At 36.0% G+C, this 23,695-nt stretch overlaps 2 protein-coding genes across 5 annotated transcripts in view; one reads left to right on the top strand and one right to left on the bottom strand.

Annotated features, from left to right (window-relative positions):
- lrrfip1a (leucine rich repeat (in FLII) interacting protein 1a) overlaps positions 1–9,645 on the top strand; it is a 34,297-nt gene extending 24,652 nt beyond the window's left edge. For all 3 annotated transcript variants that reach the window (XM_059499984.1, XM_059499985.1, XM_059499986.1), the window contains 5 exons: positions 3,985–4,034; positions 4,128–4,248; positions 8,085–8,164; positions 8,247–8,351; positions 8,462–9,645. In XM_059499984.1, coding sequence (XP_059355967.1) covers positions 3,985–4,034; positions 4,128–4,248; positions 8,085–8,164; positions 8,247–8,351; positions 8,462–8,566 — 461 coding nt within the window. In that variant the 3' untranslated portion in view covers positions 8,567–9,645. The remainder of the gene's footprint in view (positions 1–3,984; positions 4,035–4,127; positions 4,249–8,084; positions 8,165–8,246; positions 8,352–8,461) is intronic.
- Positions 9,646–9,748: 103 nt separating this feature from the next.
- The window catches only part of LOC132095184 (uncharacterized), a 34,438-nt gene continuing 20,491 nt past the window's right edge, over positions 9,749–23,695 (bottom strand). Inside the window, exons 1-21 of one of the 2 annotated variants that reach the window (XM_059499983.1) lie at positions 23,218–23,354; positions 22,420–22,523; positions 22,094–22,278; positions 19,962–20,093; positions 19,682–19,825; positions 19,266–19,404; positions 19,035–19,188; positions 18,804–18,940; positions 17,195–17,306; positions 16,791–16,854; positions 16,199–16,405; positions 15,944–16,089; positions 15,722–15,840; positions 13,952–14,076; positions 12,914–13,011; positions 12,358–12,494; positions 11,845–11,969; positions 11,569–11,714; positions 11,252–11,354; positions 10,736–10,872; positions 9,749–10,316 (exon numbers count right to left, since the gene is read on the bottom strand). In XM_059499983.1, coding sequence (XP_059355966.1) covers positions 10,196–10,316; positions 10,736–10,872; positions 11,252–11,354; positions 11,569–11,714; positions 11,845–11,969; positions 12,358–12,494; positions 12,914–13,011; positions 13,952–14,076; positions 15,722–15,840; positions 15,944–16,089; positions 16,199–16,405; positions 16,791–16,854; positions 17,195–17,306; positions 18,804–18,940; positions 19,035–19,188; positions 19,266–19,404; positions 19,682–19,825; positions 19,962–20,093; positions 22,094–22,261 — 2,514 coding nt within the window. In that variant the 5' untranslated portion in view covers positions 22,262–22,278; positions 22,420–22,523; positions 23,218–23,354 and the 3' untranslated portion in view covers positions 9,749–10,195. Of the gene's footprint in view, positions 10,317–10,735; positions 10,873–11,251; positions 11,355–11,568; positions 11,715–11,844; positions 11,970–12,357; positions 12,495–12,913; positions 13,012–13,951; positions 14,077–15,721; positions 15,841–15,943; positions 16,090–16,198; positions 16,406–16,790; positions 16,855–17,194; positions 17,307–18,803; positions 18,941–19,034; positions 19,189–19,265; positions 19,405–19,681; positions 19,826–19,961; positions 20,094–22,093; positions 22,279–22,419; positions 22,524–23,217; positions 23,370–23,695 lie in introns of those variants that run through there. The other variant, XM_059499982.1, reaches the window with a different exon arrangement.

The raw sequence follows: 23,695 nt of genomic DNA, 5'->3' as shown, positions 1-23,695 counted from the left end.
ACAGATTTTAACTACTGACACCTCAATCATCTCCCAGGCACTCATCAGTTGAAGGTGTGTAAAGACCAGCAACAAAAAGATTTGGATGATGGGGTGCCAGGGAATCAGCAGATTTCAGCAGAGTTCAGTTCTACAAACGCACCTTTAGAAGCAAATGAGAATGGAGATCTTGGGGACCAAATGAATCAGGGTGTAGAGCAGCTTGAGAATAGACCTGAAGAACCTCCAAGTTCTGTTGGTGATGATGAACTCACTGCAACAAGACCCAAGGAGCAGATCAAATCTGAGGCACATATACCAGAAGATTCAAGAGCTAATACAGAGGAATTAGAGTGCATTGTTCACAAGGATGGACATTTGGAGACAGATCAACAAGAGAGTGAATGTGTCAAACCTAGTCAGGTCATCAAAGAAGAAACTCCTTTAGAGTCTGTCTCTGGTTCTGTCCATGATGAACCTGATAAACCTGGTCAAGCTGTGCTTGATGATGAACTCAAAGAGGAGCCTGCAAAATCATCTCAAACAGAGAAGCTTGCCAAAACCCAAGGTGCTAGTGCTTCAAATAAAAAGAAGAAAAGGAAGAAGAAAAACAAGCAGAAGCAAAAACAAAGTGACAAGCAAGAGATTGACACAAAGATAGATGACAAGACGAAAACCGTCTGTAGTGAAGACAACCCAAACCAAAAAACAGAAGGTGATCTAGAAGGAAACAATCAGGAGCCCTTAGGGAATGATGTATCTGAAACAACGATAAATACAGATGTCCCACCTGATGCTAAAAGAACCAGTGAATTGGATGGTATCAAAACAACAAGTGCAAATATAAATGCTGATGAGATTCAAGATAACATTCTGTTAGCTACAGATGAAGCCGATTTAGCAGGAATTTCTAAAACAATGTCTAATTTTGATTGTCCTGAATCCAGCAATGGTATCCTTTCAGATGATCTGTCCAGCAAAGTTATCTCTAAACCTGCAAACATTATTGATAAACACACTGAGGATTCAACAAGTCCTGACTCTGAAGCTGTAGTCTATAGCTGTGAGCTTGTATCTTCAGAAACTGAGACTTCACTGCCTTGTGAACCTTCTGCTCAGTACATGGATGCAGGTGAAGGGGTTGTTGAGTCCATCAGCTGCTCTGAGAACATTGAGAGATCTTCATCGGTAGACATGAAGGAAGTGAAGAGTCATCTGAACTGTGAAGTGGAAGAACAGGAAGTAAATGTCCAGAACACTGATGTAGATGGGACCACTAACCCTGAAGATCAAGATAACTCTGCTCATCCCTCTTCCTCTGTAATGGAGAAGGTGGAAAATGAAGCTGAAAGGGTAATCCAGGAACAATCTATTGATCAGCCAATGGAAAACCAACTTCAAGAAAGTATTGGAGCAGAATTGGAGCAGGAAGAGGTTGAGAGACGAGATGATCTGGATAAAGAAAACCTTAAAACGCCTACTGAAAAAGTGTCTGATAATCAAGAAAGTGTTGGATCAGGATTAGACCAGGAAGAGGTTGAAAGAAAAGATGATCTGGATAAAGAAAACCTTAACATGCCTACTGAAAAAGTGTCTGATACTCCAGACAGTACTAAAGCAGAATTGGACCAGGAAGAAGTTGAGAGACGAGATGAATTGGATAAAGAAAACCTTAAGGCGCCTACTGAAAAAGTGTCTGATACCCAAGAAAGTATTGGATCAGGATTAGACCAGGAAGAGGTTGAGAGACAAGATGATCTGGATAAAGAAAACCTTAGAGTACCTACTGAAAACATGTCTGATGGAAGCCATGGTGACAACACCCCTTTAATTGAGACACAGGTTCAGTTTGTACATGAGGATCACTCGTCTCCCAATGAAGCAATTAACGAATCAGTTGCTGAGTCAGATTCTTCTGACCAAGAACCTAAGGGTGAAAAAGATGAGGAGGAAAGATCAATACAAAATCAGCTTAAAGTGCAACTGCCTGAAGATGGAGAAGACCTTCTGGTAAAGTCAGATGTGGCTGCTCAAGAGGTCATGGAAGAAGAAGAGGAAGATGAAGGAGAATCGTTTGATTTTGATGAAATGGATCTTGAAGCATCATCAGATGCGCCTCTAAAAAACGTTCTAGATCAGCCAACAGAGGAAGGTACTCTTTTCAAAGATGACGCCCAAGAAGCAAGCCTGGAATACCAAAGCAATGTCACCGATCTAGAACATCTAGAACTTGCAGATCAGGAATCAAAGTCAAAAGAGCAGAGAGATTATGGACAAGACACCGAAAACCCACAAACAACAACAGTTATACAAGGATGTTTAACAGAGGACAGCCAAATCAGCAGTGAAGTCAAACCTAATGATCAGCAGCATGAGACTTCTGGAAATAAAGATGCATTTGAGGAGCATCAGCAGGCTTCAGAAAAGGTGACGCTCAGTGAAGGAGTTAATCTGATCTCAGAGATGGAGAAAAGAAATGTTGGCCAAGAGATCAATAGTTCCATTCAACATGGAAACAAAGTGTCAAGTATTTCAGGAGATCTGGAAGTTGAGAAGGAAACCACAGAAAGAAACAAGGCAGATGAAAGAAAAGAATCTAAAAAAAGTGGAAAAGGGAAAGGGAAGGGCAAGGGGAAAGAAGAATGTAAAATGTCTTAATATACAAGGACATTGCTGAGTCTCTTCCCAGCATCTTCAATTGAAAAAGTATTTTGCACTTATGCTGATCCTACTGAAATAATTTTGGGACCATTACTTCAGAGAACCCTAAAATAACCAAACTTTTCTTACAGTCAATCCCAGTTATCAGTCATTGCATCTTTTCTGCAAACATTTTATACATGTTTTACACCTGATTAACAATACAGACAGAACACTTGAAATTAGTTCAAACAGTATTTAAAATCCCCAAACCAATTACTCATTAAATGCTATCAGTAATGGGTTTAAAGTGTCATATTTATTATGAAATTTTACATGAGCATGAATAAAATGTTTCTTATACTATATGAGTGATACAACTGATCAGCTTTCTGTCTGTGCTGCAGTCATGTTTAGCAACTCCTTAATTACAATGTTTTCGGTAACAGAGGACCTATAATGAATTTTGTTTAAATTGGTGTTATGTTGTTTAAAATGGTGGTAAATAAAAAAAAATTAAAAAAAAACATTTATTGTGTGCCAAACTTACTAAACATTCCTCTAAGAATTTGACTGGAGCGTTGAAGTTATGTTTTGTTTTTACAATTCATTTGTTGGAAGATAAGATTGAAAAAAAAATGGAAATATTTGATTCTGTTTGGTGAAGATGGTGTTGGAACATTGAGACAGTGTTTGTTAAGTGAACCATGTATTTTAAAATAAAACTTAAGCAATTAAAAATTAGTTTTGCACTATTGTTTATTATGTAAATTTTTAAGTATATTGATAGAGGACATTTAATTAAACCGCTTCAGATAAGATTTACTTATTTTTAAGTCATGATAGTTTTATTTTTTAGGACATGAATGATAATATGTCACTGTCACACATTCATTGCTTCACAAACCTCAAGCTCACATGAAAAACACTGTCATGTAATAGACGTACAGATTGAACGCTAAGATATTTTGACTTCATGTGGCTGAAGCCTCTGAGGTCACTGAAGTTTCTGCATGTTGTCCATCCTCATCCTTCACATCCCAGCATAGGATAGCCTCACTTTTTGCATGCCCTGACTCCTCCCCCTCCATGCCTTTGGCTCCTCCCACCCCTGGTATGTGAAATCTTTCCTGTCTAACCTTGAAATTTGTTTTAACATGAGAATGTAATATTTTATTATTGCAAAATACATGTTTAAGATGTTTAACTGTAGTTGTTAAAAAGCATGAATGTCCCAAAAGTGTTTATTTTATTAAGGTTGGATAACAGTTGTTTTTCAAAAAAAAAAAAAAAAAAAAAAAAACCCTGCACGGAAAAAGATGTTGATTGTTGTCTAATGGTCTGTCTCTTGAACTTGCTTTTCAGAAATTCGCTTGCGAAAACTGGTTGATGAGAGGGAAAACTTAATAGAGCAGGTGCGCTGCTGGCAGTTACATTACCTTGACTTTATCCTCATTTTGTGCCATTACAAGCATGATTTTCTGTTTTTTTTTTTTTTTTCTATTCAGGTTAAGCGATTGAAAGGTCAGCTTGAGCAGAAGACACAGAAGAATGGTATGGAGGATTCGTCCAGCCCACAGGGAGATGTGCTGGAGAACGGTGCTGACTCCAGCATCATGGATATACAGAGTAAGAAACTGCCTGCACTCTGTGAGCTATTGGGCAAAAGTTCTTCAGCTCACAATGTTCATTACATTGTTAACAATCATTTTTAACAGATCTGGGCCTGTATCTGGGCTGGTTCTTGACAGCTAAAGAAGGGTGGGCTGGGAGGGGATTTGTATTGCGAGGGGAAAAAGTCTAGATATACTGTAGATATCGCTATATTAACTATATTAACTAAAGGATGTTATATGTACACTGGGGGAAAAAAAGCTTTCATGGGCAGCCTAGAATATCATGCACTTTCACAACAAAATAAACGTATTTTCTTTATTGAATAATAATAATAAACTCGTTGTTCTTTCTCTGTAACTAACTTTTTTATTTATACCAAACAAGGCCATAATCATATCTAGAACTTTAGGGGGACTATTAATTGTTTTGAAAATATTACGACCAGACTACTATTGTAATGGTAAAAGAACTAAAATAATGTGATTTTTTTTTTTTTTGTAAAGTAATCAATCTGAACTGCATAATGGATAATACTGTTGCTATTGTAAGTAATTATTAAATTCAACATTAACAGCAAGTCAAAAGGGGTAAGCTTTCAACTGTATACTCTACATGCATTTTAGATGCTTGTATGTGCTCATGCCCCATCCATGCAATGAACACATGTTATTAAATTGTTTTTGTTTTCGTTCATTGTTAGTCTCTGCTTTCTTCAACAGACTGAAGTCTCCGTGTGAATTCAGCGGACCTTGCATTCAGATAATAAAATAAATATGCTGCAGTTCTCTGGAGTTACTTTATGATTGTTTGGGCAGTCTCAAGCTATAGCTTAAACATCTCAAAATACAGTCCGCTTCAGATTACCTTTAATATATACACACAAAAATGAACATTATATTTATCTAATTCTGATTGGGTGGGCTCAGCCATGCCCTTACCTGGAGCCGGCCCTGGCCTGTATTCACAAAACATCTTAAGGCTAAATGTAGCTCCTAACTTGCCGATTTAGGAGAAAATAGTAAAAATAATGGGTGTGTAAGTCCTAAATTTAGGACTCCTAAATTTTTGCTACAGGAGTATTTCACAAAGCGGATTAGCGCCAAAATGAGCTCCTAAATCTGTGAAACATTAGGAGTAGTTAAGATTAATCCTAAATCACTAAGACCAAAATCACAAACTATCCACCCTGCTGAAAAAACAATACAAACCATCACAGAAATGCTAATGTTTTCCACTACAATTACCATTACAAACTTAACAAACCATCAGCTTTTAACCATTATAGCCATTAAAAAAATGGTTTCCTGTTGTGTGTCTTGAGACATTTTCCATTAGGATTTAGTGGTTTTAACAAGCCACCAATAGAAAGTGATCTATTTCCAGTAGAGACCAACAGGCTCCATTACAGTTACCATTAAAACCAGTACAAGTCTTTTCTAATAGCCTAGCGGTTAGAGCACTGACATATCTCCCTGGTGACCCGTGTTTGAGTCCTGACTCGTGGTCCTTTGCCAATCCTGTTCCCAACTCTTAACCCCATGCTCTCCTATGATTCTCTACTGTCCTGTATGTTACAATTCCCATTATAGCCAGTAAAACCAATGCAAATTCTGTGATGGTTTCTATTGTTGTTTTTTTTCAGCAGGGCTAAAATGGCATCAGAATGGTTTCTGGCAATATGTCTGGGGACATAAACATTTTAGAAACACTGCCTTTATTTGCACACGTTTTCCAATGCACCTTATGGTTTTGGAGGTTAACTCAAAATTTTTCTTTGATTACGTCCTTGTTTTCATTAACAAGTTAGGCAAGAAGCTGTTCTTGCATCTAGTTTGGTTTTATTTTACGCTTACATGTCTTACTATCAGCCATGATGATTCTAGTCTGTTAATTAAAACGCTGTTTATATGCATATCCACTGTTTGTGAGAAGCACACATGTAAGAGGCTGACAATTAGCTGAACATATACTTAGTGACACCTGCATTTTAAAATATTTATTTGAATGTGGTAATATTTTTGTTTTTAAACCTTTATTTGAATATTGCAACATAACATCGCATTCTACAATATTTAAATGAATCTCTGACAGAGACCCCTCCCCTATCAGCCAATCACTGTGTGCATAGTTAGTAAGCATGCTGACATCATTCATAGCAATGAGGTCAACTCTGTAGATGTTAAAAAACCATAATTTGACTGGTAGCATTTTTCGTTGTTGAATTGTACTACCTACTGTTGTAATGGGAGGTAGCAAAATCTGACAGGGTAGTACAAATCGACAGAACACTGGGTCTTATCTGGTATCATTAAAAATGGCTGTAGTCACACTCATCTTAAAGAAACCTGGACTAGATTCATCTGGTCTGAATAACTTCAGACCTATATCTTATCTCCCCTTCATTTCCACTGCTTGAAAAAGTGGTTGCTTTGCAGCTACAAGCAAAAATCTCTCTGCCAACAATCTTCTTGACCACTTATGTTTTCAGTCAGGCCACAGCACTGCTAAAAATTACCACTGACCTTTTAGTATCTGCTGATTCTGGCTGTATTCCTATATTGCTGGATTTAACAGCTGCTTTTTTACACCGCATCTCATCATATACTTATTTCTCGGCTATCGGCATCACGGGTACTGCTGTGTCTTGGTTTATATCATATCTCTTGGATAGACTTATTTTTATTAGAATTCAAAACTTTCAATTGTCGTTTGGTTCATTCTCTCAAGGTGTCCCTCAAGACTCGGTTCTTGGACCTCTCCTGTTCAACACTGATTTGCGTCTCCTTGGCCAAATTATCCCTAGCTATGGTCATTATTATGCTTATGACCTGCAAGTTTTCATATCAGGTCGTTCTGCCTCTACTATTTCACTTAATTCATTGAATGCCTGTATTGCTGACATTAAAAATATGGTTACATAGCAACTCCCTACAACTAAACGACGATTATACTGAGTTTATTGTTTTTGGTACATCCTCTCTCTTGAAACTTTTGAACTGTTTATTTCCATTGATGGGGCTATGTTAAAACCATCTTATTCCATTAGAAATTTGGGTGTAATATTTGACTCGTCATTTACATTCCAATCTCATATTAGTTCTATTTCCAAGACTGCATTTTACCACCTCCACAATATTGCTTGTCTGCATCCTACTCTGTAAGTACCAAAGACACTAAAACTCTCATTCATGCCTTAACTTCTTGCCTCGATTACTGTAACTCACTTCTCATTGGACTGCCAGCTAAAATGATAACTAGGCTACAGTATGTTCAAAACTCTTCAAGTCAAAAAGCCTGAACACATTACCTCATTACTATATATTCTCTATTGGTTGCCTGTTTCTGTTCACATTCAGTATAAAATGCTTTTGTTAACTTTTTAATGTCTTCATGGACTTACTCCCCATTATTTATCTGAACTGCTGCACTATAATAAACCTTCTTACTCTCTTCATTCATGATTCAAACCTGCTTACCATACCTCGTTTTACCTCATATCAATGGGTGGTAGATCTTTCAGTGCTGTAGCTCAGAAACTCTAAAATTCTCTTCCACCAATTCTTTCCGTCACTGTAACTATAAAATTATTCATATCTCAACAAAAAACCTATTGTTTCTTACAGTATTTCAAGCTTTATTCTCATTGATGTTTTTCTGTGTAACTATACTGGGTATTTGTGGTGTTCTTTCTGATTTTGCTGTTAAGTCACTGTGTATTTATATCTGTATGCATGAGTACAATCACATGCATTTATGATTAAAGCGGTCTTTATGTATTCTCTCCTTGTACAGCGAACTTGAGCAAGGCACTTTATAAATAACTTATTTTTAAATGTTCCTTATTTCAGGGGATGCAATCAGACAAATCAATGACCTCAAATTTAAGCTTGTCAAATCAGAGCAAGAAGTCACAGCACTTGAACAGAATGTGAGTTTTTTTAATATATTTCATTACTATTAATAATCGTAACTAATTTTACTCTTCTAAAATATTGAAACTCATGTTGTAGGTCACAAGGCTCGAGGGTCATGTGACCCGTTACAAAGCTGCATCTGAAAATGCAGAGAAGGTGGAGGACGAACTCAAAGCTGAGAAACGCAAAATGCAGCGAGAGGTACAATAGCCCAATAGCTCTGCTTTCTTAAAAAAAAAAAAAAAATCCAAAGTTATACTTACATGTACATATAATAAAATGATTGGCTTGCTCAACTATTTTTATGATAGTTACGCTCTGCACTGGATAAGATTGAAGAGTTGGAGTCCAGTAACAGCCACCTCTCGAAAAGGCTGGAGAAGATGAAAAGTGGCCGAGGAACAGCAACTCCCTAATAGGTTTTTTTTTTTTTTTTTTTAAGCTCTGTCCCATAATCTGTCCGAATTCACCTCCACTGCCTATCCATTTCCCATCATTCTGAACCTAAGCAATGTTGATAAAACTATAAACAACCCCATGAGAACCCTGCTACCGTGCCATTTCTTCCTGTTTATCCATTTAGGTTGAGTTCTTCATCTTTGGAGAACCCAATCAGGACTCTCAAAGGATGCAGGAGGACACTTGTGTGCCTCATTCAAAAGCTCAAACACTGTAGTTCAAAAAGTTAGAATGGTTATTGTCATGTGAATGTTGCTGAATTGATTTGAGCTTAATGTGCAAGGCTGTCTGAGATTATTTGGAGAAAGATCTTAAAAGAAAATGTATGGATTCGTAATGTGAAGATAAGGACATGTTGTCCAGCTCTAGGAAGTCTGGATAGCCATTTGTTTGGTTAAAGACACCAGTTGCTTCTATAAGACAAGACCGATGAGTATGTGTGATTGTGCGTGTTTGATGCTTTCATGTGTTCCACTTGCAAAGATATTTTGTTAGCACTATTGAGTAGTCTAGATCTTATATCCGAAGCTAAATGTTCTGGAGTAATATTAAGGTCTCACAGCTGGCTCTTGCCATCTGTGTTCCTTTTTTTCCTCTAATGAATAGTCTATAATGGTCTTCCTAACATGCTGAAAGACCAGTGTGACATACATAATTGAGGATGAATACCGATTCCTAGTGAATTTTGTTGTTGCATTGACGCTGACGACTGAACCACATACATCAGAAAGTTGTTCTATTTCAGGCGAAACAGCAACTTTTGGTGTTGTTTTTGACAAGATTTAACAGTAATAACCTCCAGGTGATGAAAAAGCCTGGAAGATTCAGAACGGTCTCATCCTTTCCAAACATATGAGGAATGATGAGATCAGAAGCATTAGTTGTTGAAGACTGTTGTGATCACTAGCACCATTTATTATCACCAGCCTGGATGAGAGGCGGCTCCACCCTGTTTACAATGCTTTAAACCATTTGTAGGTTAACTATGGAAACTGTATGAGTTATCATCTGTAATAAAATGTAAATTTTAATAAAACGTTGTCTGTGTATACATTCATCTAACAACACAGTGTACCAAAGAAATTCTGAAATGTTTTCTAAACGTGTGCCATGTGCATTTGTGACCTGAATATAATACATACATGCATACATACTTTATTTGGAACCTCCGAATGCATATAAACAAAGCAACCAATACTCACAGGTTATGGAAAATGTAAATTTAACACATTTTAAACCTAAATAACATTGGTGAAGTAAAACAGCAACTCTACCCCTCATACAAACTAGTTTTCTCAGTTTTTCTTACAAACCCCCCACCCCCCGAAAGTTAAGTATATTTCTCTGTCCATTAAAGAGATTCAAAGATTTTTTTTCCCCATTATAACCTCTCTTCTGTAACTTAAATATACAAAGATGAACTGAACAACATATGCACCATAATATGCAGTGTAATTTTGTCATTTCTACACGTGAAATGTAAAAAGTTGGGTTCCACAATCAAAAGAGAATGGATATTATAGATATGAGTATTGTGTGATTATTATAGTGCAGCTGAATCATTGCCAAAGCAATATCTACTTTATTTAGGGATCGGTTTCCTCAATCTGGGATGTACGATACTCCACAACAGACTTTTTCATGTTCTTATCTGGAGTAAGATCTGTGCAGCTAAGTGGCTTCCCTGTAACTGGATCATTGTTGTTCCTGCAAAAATGAAAAAATTTATAAATAAATTATATTATATTTCTACTATACACCTCATTATAGAAGATGGCAAAACGAGAGACATCCTTTGATAACCCCCACAGGTGGAGCAGACACCTATCTGAGCAAATAGCTCGTCTGTGGGCCTCTGTCTAGTAAGGAACCCTGTTATTCATGTTCATCATCACAGTCTTTTGCAAATCTTAGTTTCAACCTTGTATACCATAACATTTCCTCAAGGAGTAAACTGACTTTCCCAGATGTTTTATGTACTTCAATGGTGCAACTCCTCATGAACAGTAAGAAACAAGACTATTCCTTTGAGCACCCAACTCCAAACTCTCAATGCACTAACACAAAAATAAAATATCAATGGAATGCAAATGTACATTTTCAGAAACTAATCCACTGAATCTTACGTCTTAAGATATTCCTCAATGGCTCTTCGCTCGTACACACATCCACCTTTGGCCTTGACGGGATCAACGAATATCTTCCCTGACAAGGGACATACCAGATGAGGAGGCACTTGAACATTGCTCTCACCTATGTATTGCTGAAAAGCAGATTAAATGGGAAAAATAAAAATAATCATTGGTGATTTTTTTTTTATTAATATAGAACAAGATAATATCCTAACATATAGGAATTATTCTCAATTTAATTTACTACAAGTGTACAGAGCTCAGATTGCTTACTACATTATTAAATATCATTTTAACCGGTTGAAATAATGGGAAGGGGGCTGCTCAAGTATGCTTCTATATTCGAATCTCATATTTTCACTCTTTAAAAATATATATTTTTTATTTGTGCTTCAGACATTTAAAACTATGACTGTAGACAGCGTGTCCTTTAATATTCATAAACAGGATTCCTCTGACAAAATGTCTGGGAATCAGTTGTTGGTAATAACTGAATGAAAAAGAATTGACCTTTTCAATGGATTCCATGGACTGACATGCGTTTATTGCAGTGTTATCTTTAGCTGCTTGCTCGTAGACTTCTTTGCTGGTCAGGAATTCCTCTGCTAATATGCTAAAGAAACAATAGACAGTGGACAAAAATAAATGTACTCATTCATTATTGTATTTAAGTTTATTACATTTAGAATCGGATCAATGATAAATAATGTAATGCATTTTCCAACTTGAATGAGCTTTCATCTCGGTTCTGATTATATTAGATTAAGTTCATTGAATAATAATAAAAAATAAAAACAAAAAAACACCAATGAAGAATAAGAGGCTACCTGTCTAGTGGATCTTCTGCCTCTGGGAGTATCAGAAGTCCATGTACAGCATCCAAGATCTCTCTCATAGTAACATCAGCCGAGTAGTTTCGATCAAATATGTTGTGGCAAATCCTTCCCACACTGTTGATGTTGCAATGGTAGATCTATACTGCAGTTAAGAACTTTACAGAGTACAAAATGCTAAGGTTTTCTGCGCTGTACTCTTAATATATTAATCAAAAACAGAAATTAGTTTCTGAAAATTACTGGGGCACTTCTAAGGCTTAAGGATACAGGAGTATAGAACCGAACAACAGGTGGTTTCACTGGATAATCACGGCCAAACTGACAATACAGCTCAAAGGTTCCATTCTCATAGGGAGTTTCAGCCGGTCCTTTCATGACAATCCTCCAAAAAGCTGAAAAAAAAAGGAAAATGTAAATTGCATGACAACTTTATTGTACGTTTTACTTTGTGTAACTTTGACTACATTTAATTAGAGGAAGCAATGGACACCACATCCGAGGATCAAGTGGCAGATTTTAGACTACATACTTCATAGTAAAAGTCATTGACAAATTAGTCAAGTATCAAAAAACATTAGGAGAGTTTTGTAAAGATATGCAAGCATCTTAGTTTGGTGTATGCTCCCCGTTAGTGATATTGTTGATTATTACTTAATTATTGATCAAATAATTCACAATTACTTATGTTAGGAACTATTTGTACACTTCATGCATGAAAATCTAACAGCAGGAGAAAAAGCTTGAATTGTCTTTTGACCTTTAAAGCAGATTTATACTTACTGAAGTCTGTTTCTGAGGGATACACAGAACAAAATGGATGGGGATCACAGTGAAGACTCTTCAGTTCTTCTATGATCCGTTTATCTTTCTCCATGAAGCGGCCTGTCTTGCATTCTTGGATCTTCTTTTTAAGTACACTAATAAAGAAATTAATTGTATATTAGTATGTAGTATAAAAATAGTAAGGCTACCATTATATTCCCTATTATTTACCAGTCTGTACTTTGGGAATATTTGCTATAATACTTTTAAAGAAAAGAACCATGTGCGTTTTTAAATAACAACAGTCATCGTTTTGTAATCATAGTAATTTTGCACAAACAAAACTATCACGCGTCATAGTTTCTGGGTCCAAACACTATTTTAGATCTCAAATGCACATTGCAACTTTTTAAAAGCTTGGCTATAAATGCATGAAAAGGAGTAAAGGCTTAGAGCTGGAAACCGTATTTGATGTGTAACAAATTAAGTGGAGAGATCCATATCAATCTCTTGTTCACGTGTTAAAAAATAAACAGCGGACTTGTAGTCTGTATGTGTTGACAGTCAATAATACTTCTCTGTCCTGGCCGCTTTCTTAGTGATTTGAGCAGGAATCTTCATTTCTGGTCTTTCATCGTAGCCATGGTAGGCAAAAATTTTGGTCAAGTCTTCCTATTGATAAAAAAAAAAAAAACTATTATAATCTTGCTGTTGATAGACATTTTCAACAATATTTTTTTTTTTTTTTATCAGATATACATGTATATACAACCCTAGTTAAAAAAAAAAAAAGTAATAATAATAATAATAATAATAATAATCAATACACATTCATTTCAAACTAAGTATAGTTCAAATCTATCAGCATATTTACCGACATATCGCTCAAGACTTACTGATGTTAAAATAATTTCAACTTTATTTGGAGCACTTATGCACAATGCACATTTCTTGATATTAAGCCTAAAATGTGTTTTAATGTCACTATTGATGAGGATTATAAGATCTTTGGAATAATAAAGGTTTTTAAAAGGAAGATAATTAAAGTGTAGCTGAAGTATACTTGCAATAGTTCGACTGTGACGAGTGGGGAGGGGCCGAGAGCCGTGGGAACGGAACGAGGCCGGTGGAGTGATTGGAAATGAGCGACACCTGCTCCTCACCGGTCTCGCGTCCCACGGAGATTGGAAGGATACAAAAGAGCGACGACAGTGAAGGAAAAGAGAGGACCAGGCCTGGGCTTTATTTTGTGTTTTGCTTTTGTTTGTGCGTGACAGTCGTCCGCGAGGGGCTGTCGTGCTGTTTTGGGTTTATTTTTATCATTAAAGCTTTCATTTGATTGTCTGCCAGCTCCCGCCTCCTCCTTCCCGATGATTATGAAGTTTTATATTGTTAAATACACTTTAGCACAATCAAAAAGCAGCCTTAAAATATCCCAGTTTAGTAAAATACAGTTGCAGTTTATTTTAAGTACATAGATGTACATTTATTTGTAGTATACATACTATGAAATAAATGTATTTCAAATACATTTTAATATATTATGCATTCATTTAAAATCTAAGAATACAGTACATCATCTGTAATGTATGGTAGGTAATGGCTTTCATACCTCTGTTTTTATGGAAGAGACTGGTACCCTTCGTCTCTCTGCCCTCAGCTCCATGGACAAGACAGTTTCCATCTCAAAAAGCCTTAGAGCAGCTTTTGCATTCTCGGGCTTAAAGCAATATCCACCTAAAATCAACAGAAAAAGAATAATATTTTTAACTAAAACCTGTAATCAACAAAAGCTTAGTCCCTTGAGTTTTTAGCTGCAGCGGTTTCAACTCATATTTGGCTAGTGCAAGAGGCCCTATAGAGGTGGACAGTAGTGGAGTATTTTAACTCTGCTTTAAAAGTACATTTTTATTTATTTAAAAAGTATCTGTACTTTATCAGTGTGTTGTCTTCAGATAACTTTTACGTCTTTACGTTTTACGTACTTTTTACTGCACTGTGTTTCATATTAAATATAATTTAATACTTAATTACATCAGAAATCTAGTACTTTTACTCAAGTAAAAAAGTAATTCAAAGTTTTATTTGAGTACAAGACTACATTTTCAATGTAAGTATTAAAAGCAAACAAAAACAACTTGTGTTTATATACACACACACACACACACACACACACACAGTAAACCATGTTGTCACACTCCCTCATAAAGCATTACCAGTTCTACAGCCTTTGTTTCATGATTATTGGATTGCCTTCTGTTAATGATTTACCTTGCCTTTTCTGGATTTGGATTAATATTTTGGATTTGTTTGCTGTTGGACTGTCTCACTGTATTATCAACCTCTGCATTATCTCGACAACAATTCCCTGCCTAAAGTTTGGATTTGTCCGTTTGGTGTTTGATTGTCAAACGTCTGCACATGGATTCTACTGCACCAACTGCAGTCGCAAGTTCATTACAATATACTTTGCCTAATCTGGTTCCAGTGGAAACATCAACTCTGGCATTATCATACCAAATGGGTAGCATGGTGCCTAAAAAGCAATGTTATAAAAACCTGTAATATAATACCGGGGAAATATAAGTTAAATTAGTTTGCATATATTTTATAGATGTGTTAAAATAAATACTAATACTATTTTTTTCTCTTAATATTTACGGATCTGGTATTTTCGTTTATTTTATTGCCCTCAGTTTTAGGTAATTTGTTAACATATTGTGCTGTTATCTGTATTGTGCATTTGTTCATCTATTAGTCTGTGCATTATGGTGTCATGGCAGTTGATTTAGAAGATTCCTGACCATAGCTACAGTGCTGTTCTGAGAATTGTGTACTAATACAGTCACACCATTGGGTCAAATTGGTTTTACATACCAGATGTTCAAAAATGCAGAAACAAGTTTCAACTTTTATTTATTCTTTTTTACAGAAAATACTGAAATATTTACTAAATTTAAGAAAAAAAAAGTTATAACTTGCCTTGTATGTTTGATAATAGTGTGACCAAACATTTTTAAATTTTTTAAAAAGAGCAAAAAAAACAACATTAGTGACATCAGTATTGTGAGCCATTTAACCCATCCAAAGTGCGCACACAGCAGTGAATAAACACCCAGAGCAGTGGGCAGCCATTTTTTCTGCAGCGCCCGGGGAGCAGTTGGGGGTTTGGTGCCTTGCACAAGGGCACCTCAGTCGTGGTATTTAGGCTGGAAAGAGCGCTGTAAATTTAACCCCATACCCCCACAACCACCCCAACCCCACCTACAAACCCTGCCGGCCTGAAACTCGAACTCACAACCTTTGTATTACAAGTCAGAATCTCTAACCATTAGGCCACGACTTCCCAGATGGCACAATATAAAAATGTTAATACACAAACCTGTTACATAGCTGATTCCATGTAAAACTGTGTTATCTGCCATGCCAACAACAACTGCATCGACCACAATATTGCTGGCCATCAATTTTTTGGCAATGGTGACTGGATTACTCATGGAACTGTAGATTAGACAACAAATGTTATCCACAATCGTTTTAGCTGTTGTAGTTACATTAAGTCCATCAATTCAAGTAGTATAAGAACAGATACACAAAGACACACCTGATATCGTTTCCATCTGTCAAACACAAGATGCGACATCTGCAAGCTGGAAAACTTTTCTTGATATTGTCAAGCTCTGAGATACCACGAACAAGTGCATCATATAACCTTGTGTACCCAGATGCTTCAATACCATGCACTTGCTCCTACACAAAAAAAAAAAAGATTATGCAATACATTGATTCAACTGTCATTTATTATAAATGTTTTTTTTCTGTCTTTGAGATAATGGTGTAACAATCAGGACAAAAATACCTTGAAGGCTTCCAAATTTTCAGTGAATTTTAGAAGGGTTTTAACTTTGTCGTTAAACATCACAAGGCAGATGACATGCTGAAAATCATATGACATGCTTCGGTTTGAAAAGCTGTCAAAGATTTGCTTGACGGCATCAATTCGCATCATCTGACTGTCAGTGTCATAACACTCTTCCATCATTGAAGAACTTGAATCAAAGAGCACCTGATAAGAACATTTATAAATTCATTTGAATTAATAGCTTGTAAATCAATGTAAATTATGCACTCTCTATGTTAGCGGTTTGGCTATTGTGTACATAATTACTAGTTACTAAAATATAATTGCCTCATGAAACCATAGAGCTTTGTAATTATTTAAAACATTGTGTACAAGTGAACATACAAAAATAATGATTTCACATCTGCTTAAGTCTATTAACAGTAACAACAAATTTTATGTGAACTGGCTATGGGGAAAAAAAGCTTTGTAAAGCACTATGACTTTCCTCAAAAAGCAAGCATGTACTTAAATTCTGTGTCCTGGCACACATGGGGATTATAGCCATTTGAAAGTGTAGTAAACATTACAAACATTTAATTTATCTTACCACAATTGCCTCTTTGGGGGTTTTACTGACTTCAACGGTGTTGTCAGTTCTGGTATCATTGAGCCTGAATGGGTAAAATAAATTAAATATTTATACAACTTGTTCTGGAATACAAATATGTACAAGCTTAAAAGAGCTGCTTTATAGCTTTATGCTAGATGCATAAAATAAACATTTAATCAGCAAATGTAAAATGTTTTTATTGTTAGATGTTCCAATCTGCTTTCTATGATCAAACTTATTTGCAGTTTAATTGTATAATGCTATTGGTAAAATTGGCAGTAAAATACTGATTTAAGTTTTCATATTCAGTTTAAACATTAAAAGTTTACTCTGGTGAATTGGCATTTATTAAAATACTATTATATCATAGCCCTTTATTTATAGGAAAGATATATACTTACATTTTAGCCAGATCTTTCACATTTTTTGTAGCCTCTTTTCCAGACAGACAGTCGTAAACCCAAATCTTAAACTGTTCTCCCTTGACTTTGTTCAAGTAAACACCTAGATTATCTATATAAACAATGTTTATTCAATGTCAGAATATGAGACAACATTGATATAAAAATAAAAATAGGGAAAAACAATCTTGTTAGGTTTTACTCAGGCGACTGAAACTTAGATACAAATCTCCTATTTGTGCTGTCTATCTTGTATATTTACTAGGGCTGCCCTCGACTAAGGATTTGGCTACATGGCCTAATAAATGCTCAAGCACTCACATAAAGCTTGTCACAGCACACCCTTGGAAGTAATTATTATAAATCTGTCAGTGAAAAACAGTTTGGAGACTGCATTAACATTTTAATAATTTGATTAACTAGTGCCTTCTTTGCTTTTGGCATGAAAATTTAAGTCGACAGTGATGCACCTGTATGCATGTTATATTCGGATAACATAAGATAATTTGTTTTCCATTTTAACTGGTTCATTGTAAAGCATTTCACTCTCTATATATTTTTAAAGGGGTCATATGATGTCATATGATTCTCTTTGGAGTCACAAGCTGTTCGTGAATAGATAGGATTCCTAAAGTTGCAAAGACTAAAGTCTCAAATCCAAAGAGATTTTCTTTTTAAAAGTTAAGACTCGTCCATGCCCTCCTAAAACACGACCTCACGTCTACTTCACGATGTGGGAAGATTTGCATAATACTGCCCAAATGTTAACTCAAAGAAAGGAGGCGTAACTTTGATTCTTGCTGTTGCTGCTGGTGCCATGTTGTGGAGATGCAGTTTCATTGTGAAAGCGAAAATACTTTGTTTGGCCTTTCAAAAGAGGACTAGACTACAAATCACTGGTTAAGTTGTTTCAGAACAGTTCAACCCAAATATTCAGATGTGTGCAGCACACTTTATGGAGGACCGTTTCCTGATCCTGGGAGAGAAGTGCTGGTGCTCTGACTGGGTCACGCATCACAGTATGGTAAGGGGCATAAGATTTCCGTCACACACTTGAGTCATTCAGCCAATCACAATGCACTGAATAGGTCGCCAATCAGAGCACACTTCGCTTTTCATACTAATGTGCTTTGTTTCATAAAGGTTGCACATAGAGGATAAGCAATAATACATTACTCTTATGATACATTACTCTTATCTGTATTACCAAAAATGAGGGAGTATTTTAAGAGTGACCACACCAGCACCTTTACCTGTCCTGCAGTGAGCGCACTACTGTTCAGCTTCCATACTCTGCACAGACACTTGATGCAGCACATATTTTTATAGGTTAACATTAGATTGAGTGGCCATGTTAAGTTGCAAATACTTACATATTTCAGATAAGCCACATTTGAGATAATTGATGACATGGAAGCGTTTAGACTAACCGTTAACGATCAGTCCATCACAAACTGTGACTTTTTTTTGGTCGAAGATTTTGGTCAACCAAGCCTCTCCTGGTCGAATAACGATTAGTCGACTATTAGGGGGCAGCCCTAATATTTACAGTATAATCAACTGATTAAACAGTCTAGCAATTAGCATTGAGACAATATAGAAATTGGACCTTCACTGAGATACACCAGCAGAGGACCCTCATTTCCCATATTTGCCAGCTGTAGTGGTGGTGTGACAATCAGGTGACTGTACCGTTTGATATCCTCAAACATGTCTGAAAATGTTTTCTTCCGTTCAATCTGAAAGCTTTAACAAGGCATTTTGTATAAAAATGTTATATTGTTTTAAATATACATTATATTTATCAAATATAGTTTTAAGACTCGTAAACATGACATACTTGCAACCTTGTGGGGTGCTGTTATAAAAGATCCAAAATGGAAACCTATCAAATGATGGCGGAAGACTAAGCGAAATTCTCTCGATATCTGTAGCTCTTTTAATCGATGACTCCAGTAGATTCACCTCATCACAGTTTGGAATTTTTACACCATCTAAAATAAAACCATATTATGGATGTGGCGATGAATTAAGAGGATGGTATAACAAACATCTCAGTTCCAGTTTTTACCTGTGATTTTTTCCAGTATGTATGACCTGTCAAATACTTCTGGTGTCCCTGGTACTCTCACTGGCTCATACAGCCGCTGGCCAGTAGGATAACCTTTCAAAGAAATTGTAGCATAGGTCTCCAGATCAGGACTTTCATCCTGAATTGAAAAATAAAAAAATGGTTTTCAGTCAGCCAGTTTTGTGTAACAGAAAAATTCTACAATCAATGCAAATCTAGTATCTGTAAACATAACAGACCAAGAAAGTATATATTTTTTTTATTGATAACGTTTATGTGTACATGTGGTCATTTAAGATTCACTTTACAGTCCTTTTACTCCATGCTACTAGAATGAAAAATAGTTACTGAACAGCTTCTAAACTGATTTATGAAGTGTGGTCAAGAAAAGAAGAAAAAAAAAACTGCAAACATACCTCTCCTTGAGCAATCAAGTAAGCCCAGCAAATATTTGCATATTCAAAAACATCACCATCTTCAATGACCTTTGGGCCTGATGTTTCATTACGACCTGGTAACAACTCTCGGAAAAGAAAGTAAAGACCCTCAACAACAGCAATCTGAAATGAAAATATAAATAATTTATTTAAAGATTTATGATCGGACTTAAATATTTAGTAGATATAACAATGATAATTCACTTTATATCTGTGTGTAAAACTCCATTAAGTGACTAATTTGCACACTTTAACCTACCTTTTGGTTTCTAGTTAAATGCAAGTTCCTGCAGATCATTTGCAATAAACTTTGACCCAAAGCATTGCATCCACTCAGTCTCCTAATATATGCCACCACTTTCTTAAATTCGTCTCCACAGTGTTTATGTTTCTGAAGAATAGGACAATATACAGATCTTATTAATAGTTGCACTGAAAAAGAAAGCAATATGTTTAATTTGAAATTTGCAGCTGCAGGCCTCAAACCTGTTGTCAAGAAACAGTTACCGGTAATTACAAGTGTCTCTCAAATTATGTTGTTGAAAAGTTCATTTCAATTACTCAAATTGTGAAACTCTTGTGTTAAATAAATTCAGTGCACAGAGACTGAAGTAGTTTAAGTCTTTGGTTCTTTTAATTGCGATTATTGTGAGTCACATTTAATAAAAAATAAAAAAAACAATACCAATTCACGATCTCAAATTAGAATATGGTGACATGCCAATCAGCTAATCAACTCAAAACACCTGAAAAGGTTTCCTGAGCTTTCAAAACGGTCTCTCAGTTTGGTTCACTAGGCTGCACAATCATGGGGAAGACTACTGATCTGACAGTTGTCCAGAAGACAATCATTGACACTTAACAAGGAGGGTGAGCCACAAACATTAATTGCCTGAGAAGAAGCTGGCTGTTCAAAGAGTGCTGTATCCAAGCATGTTAACAGAAAGTTGAGTGGAATGAAAAAGTGTGGAAGGAAAAGATGCACAGATGCAGAGAACCGCAGCCAAAGTCAAACAAAATCAATTCAAGAATTTGAGTGAACTTCAAAAAGGAATGGACTGAGGCAGGGGTCAAGGCATCGAGAGCCACCACACACAGAAGTGGCAAGGAATTTGCTGAACCAAAGACAACGTCAGAAGCGTCTTACATGGGCTAAGGAGAAGTAGAACTGGACTGTTAGCCAGTGGTCTAAAGTTCTCTTTTCAGATGAGAGAAAGTTTGGTATTTCAATTGGAAACCAAGGTCCTAGAGTCCGGAGGAACGGTGGAGAAGCTCATAACCCAAGTTGCTTCAGTCCAGTGTTAAGTTTCCACAGTCTGTGATGATTTGGGCTGCAATGTCATCTGCTGGTGTTGGTCCAATGGTTTTTTGAAAACCAAAATCACTACACCCATTTACCAAGAACTTTTGGAGCACTCCAGGCTTCCTAATGGTGACCAGCTTTTTGAAGATGCTGATTTCATTTTCGAGCAGGATTTGGCACCTGCCCACACTGCCAAAAGCACCAAATGTTGGTTAAATGACCATGGTCTTGGGTGTGCTTGACTGGCCAGCAAACTCACCAGAGCTGAACCCCATTGAGAATCTATGGAGTATTGTCGAGAGGAAAATGAGAAGCAAAAAATGCAGATGAGCTGAAGGCCACTGTCAAAGAAATCTGGGCTTCCATACCACCTCAGCTGTGCCACAAACTGATCACATCCATGCCACGCCGAACTGAGGCAGTAATTAAACCAAAAGGAGCCCCTACCAAGTATTGAGTACATGTACAGTAAATAAACATACTTTCCAAAAAGGCCAACAATTCACTGTTTTTTTTTTTTTTTTTGGTCCTATGAAGTATTCCAATTTGTTGAGTTTGTGAATTGGTGGGTTTGTTAAATGTGAGCCAAAATCATGACAAATGAAAGAACCAAAGACTTACAACTATTCCAATCTGTGTGCATTGAATTTATTTAATACACTAGTTTCACAATTTGAGTTTAACTGAGAATTACTGAAATGAATTTTTCCACGTCATTCTAATTTGAGATGCACCTGCACGAGTTGTGGATCAGTTGGCTCCAGTTTGTACGGTATAAAAATCATTACGCCTATGAAGAATCCTTGAACCACATATATACCAACATGGGGTGTCTGTGTGTGTGTGGTCTTATCTATTAGATCTGAACCAATATTTTCTGTTGGACTGTGCTTTTAAACTGTAATTTTGGCACTTTCTTGTGATTTTGGCACTTTTTGAATAAACCTTTGAAGATGAAGCTGCATTTGTGATTGGTCTACAACTTGGATTCAACCATTCTAGGTGACCCAGGTTCTAGATCAGCAAGCATCAAACCTTGACAAAATCGTAATGATAGTTTTTTTATTTATTTATTTTTTTTTACATACAATGGCATACAGCGTTGAAAGAAAGACACTAAGGCCTTTCTCTGTTTGCTTCACTGAGGGTCTGACATCTTTTTGGAACAAAAGACTTGGATTTGGTTTCTCATTATCAAATGATGACAGAGAGAACTGTAGAACTGTAGAAACCAAGCTCATTAAGTTTGTCAACATGATTATACTCTTCGCCTCTGTGAAAAAAAGAAAAAAAAAATTAATCTTGGAAACCCAATACTAAAAGATTTGATATTTTAAACCATACAGTAAATCAAGTAAAAATAAAATTAGCGCATATCAAATTATGTAATCTCAATGATATGATCATCAGTGACCTGATGTGAAGAACTGGTGCTGGTATACTACTTTCGAGAGAAAGCCGCAGTGTCACATCTCTCAGTGTATCACTTTCGAGGTTGACTTTGATTTCAAAGTCTCCCTATTGAACAAATAAGGAAAACAAAATGACTGATGCGGAAATTTCCATCAATGTATGGTTTGTTAGTATTGGACAATATTAGGGTGAGGTACAACTATTTGAAAATCTGGAATCTGAGGTTGCAGAAAAGGCCTTTAAAAGTTGTCCAAATGAAGTTCTTGGCAATACATATTAGAAAATGATCTTTACTTAATATCTTAATCATGATTTCTGGCATTAAAGAAAAATGTATGACCCATACAATGTATTTTTGGCTATTGCTACAAATATACCTGTGAGACTTATGACTTTTGTGGTCTAGGGTCACATATAGAGAAGATTTTTGGTCATTACGCAGGATGAGTATGTTTAACTCATTTGAAATGAGTGACAAGGAGGAAATGTCATTTCACTGCTGGTTATACATGTTCTATATAATAGTGTGTGAGACAAAAATCTTGAATCATGGATGAGCACTAAGGTGATTGGGAAAGTGGTAAATATTGGCACAAATATAAAGCATTTGACTTTTGGGTTAGAATTTGATTTAGTATCATGCTAAATGACATGTAATGGTTAGATTCTTCGGTTTACATTTGATGCATTACAGTGTTAATGGAAAAACCAAAACAATTCTAATTGTGTATGGATTTGTTTTGGTGAAACAATAGATTTTCTATTTTTGATTAAGGTGATCAAGCATCAGCAGCAGTACCTGTAACATTATGTGACAGCGGATGACACTTGGTCCTTCATTTCTGATGTTGGCCTGTCTTTGTGTCAGTGGTAACTCTGTTAAATTTTCCCTTGGTGTAAATATGGCATACAGTTCACTCCCACTTGTAATATGTCGGTCATTCAAAGACCCTTTAATAATAAAGATATAAAGCATGCAAATAAATTAAATTACTGAACAACATGCAGAATGTCAAAGTGTCAAGAAAAAGTTGGTGAACTCTTTGATGTGGATTTCTGCATAGATTATGATTGAAATGTTGCCTGATCTTAAATTAATTCACAACTATATACAATCTGACTAAACTAATAAGACACAATTGTTTTTTCACATTTGTACTGAATACAGTTAGTAATCATTATTGATTTTCTTTAGATGCTTACTGACGTTTAACCAAGACAACATCACATTTGGCATTGCAATGGTCTCTACATTATGAAATAAAAATGTTTGAAAA

This window comes from Carassius carassius, chromosome 19 (assembly GCF_963082965.1).
Source record: "Carassius carassius chromosome 19, fCarCar2.1, whole genome shotgun sequence".
NCBI lineage: Eukaryota > Metazoa > Chordata > Actinopteri > Cypriniformes > Cyprinidae > Carassius > Carassius carassius.
This window is presented reverse-complemented; position numbering and strand designations above follow the sequence as displayed.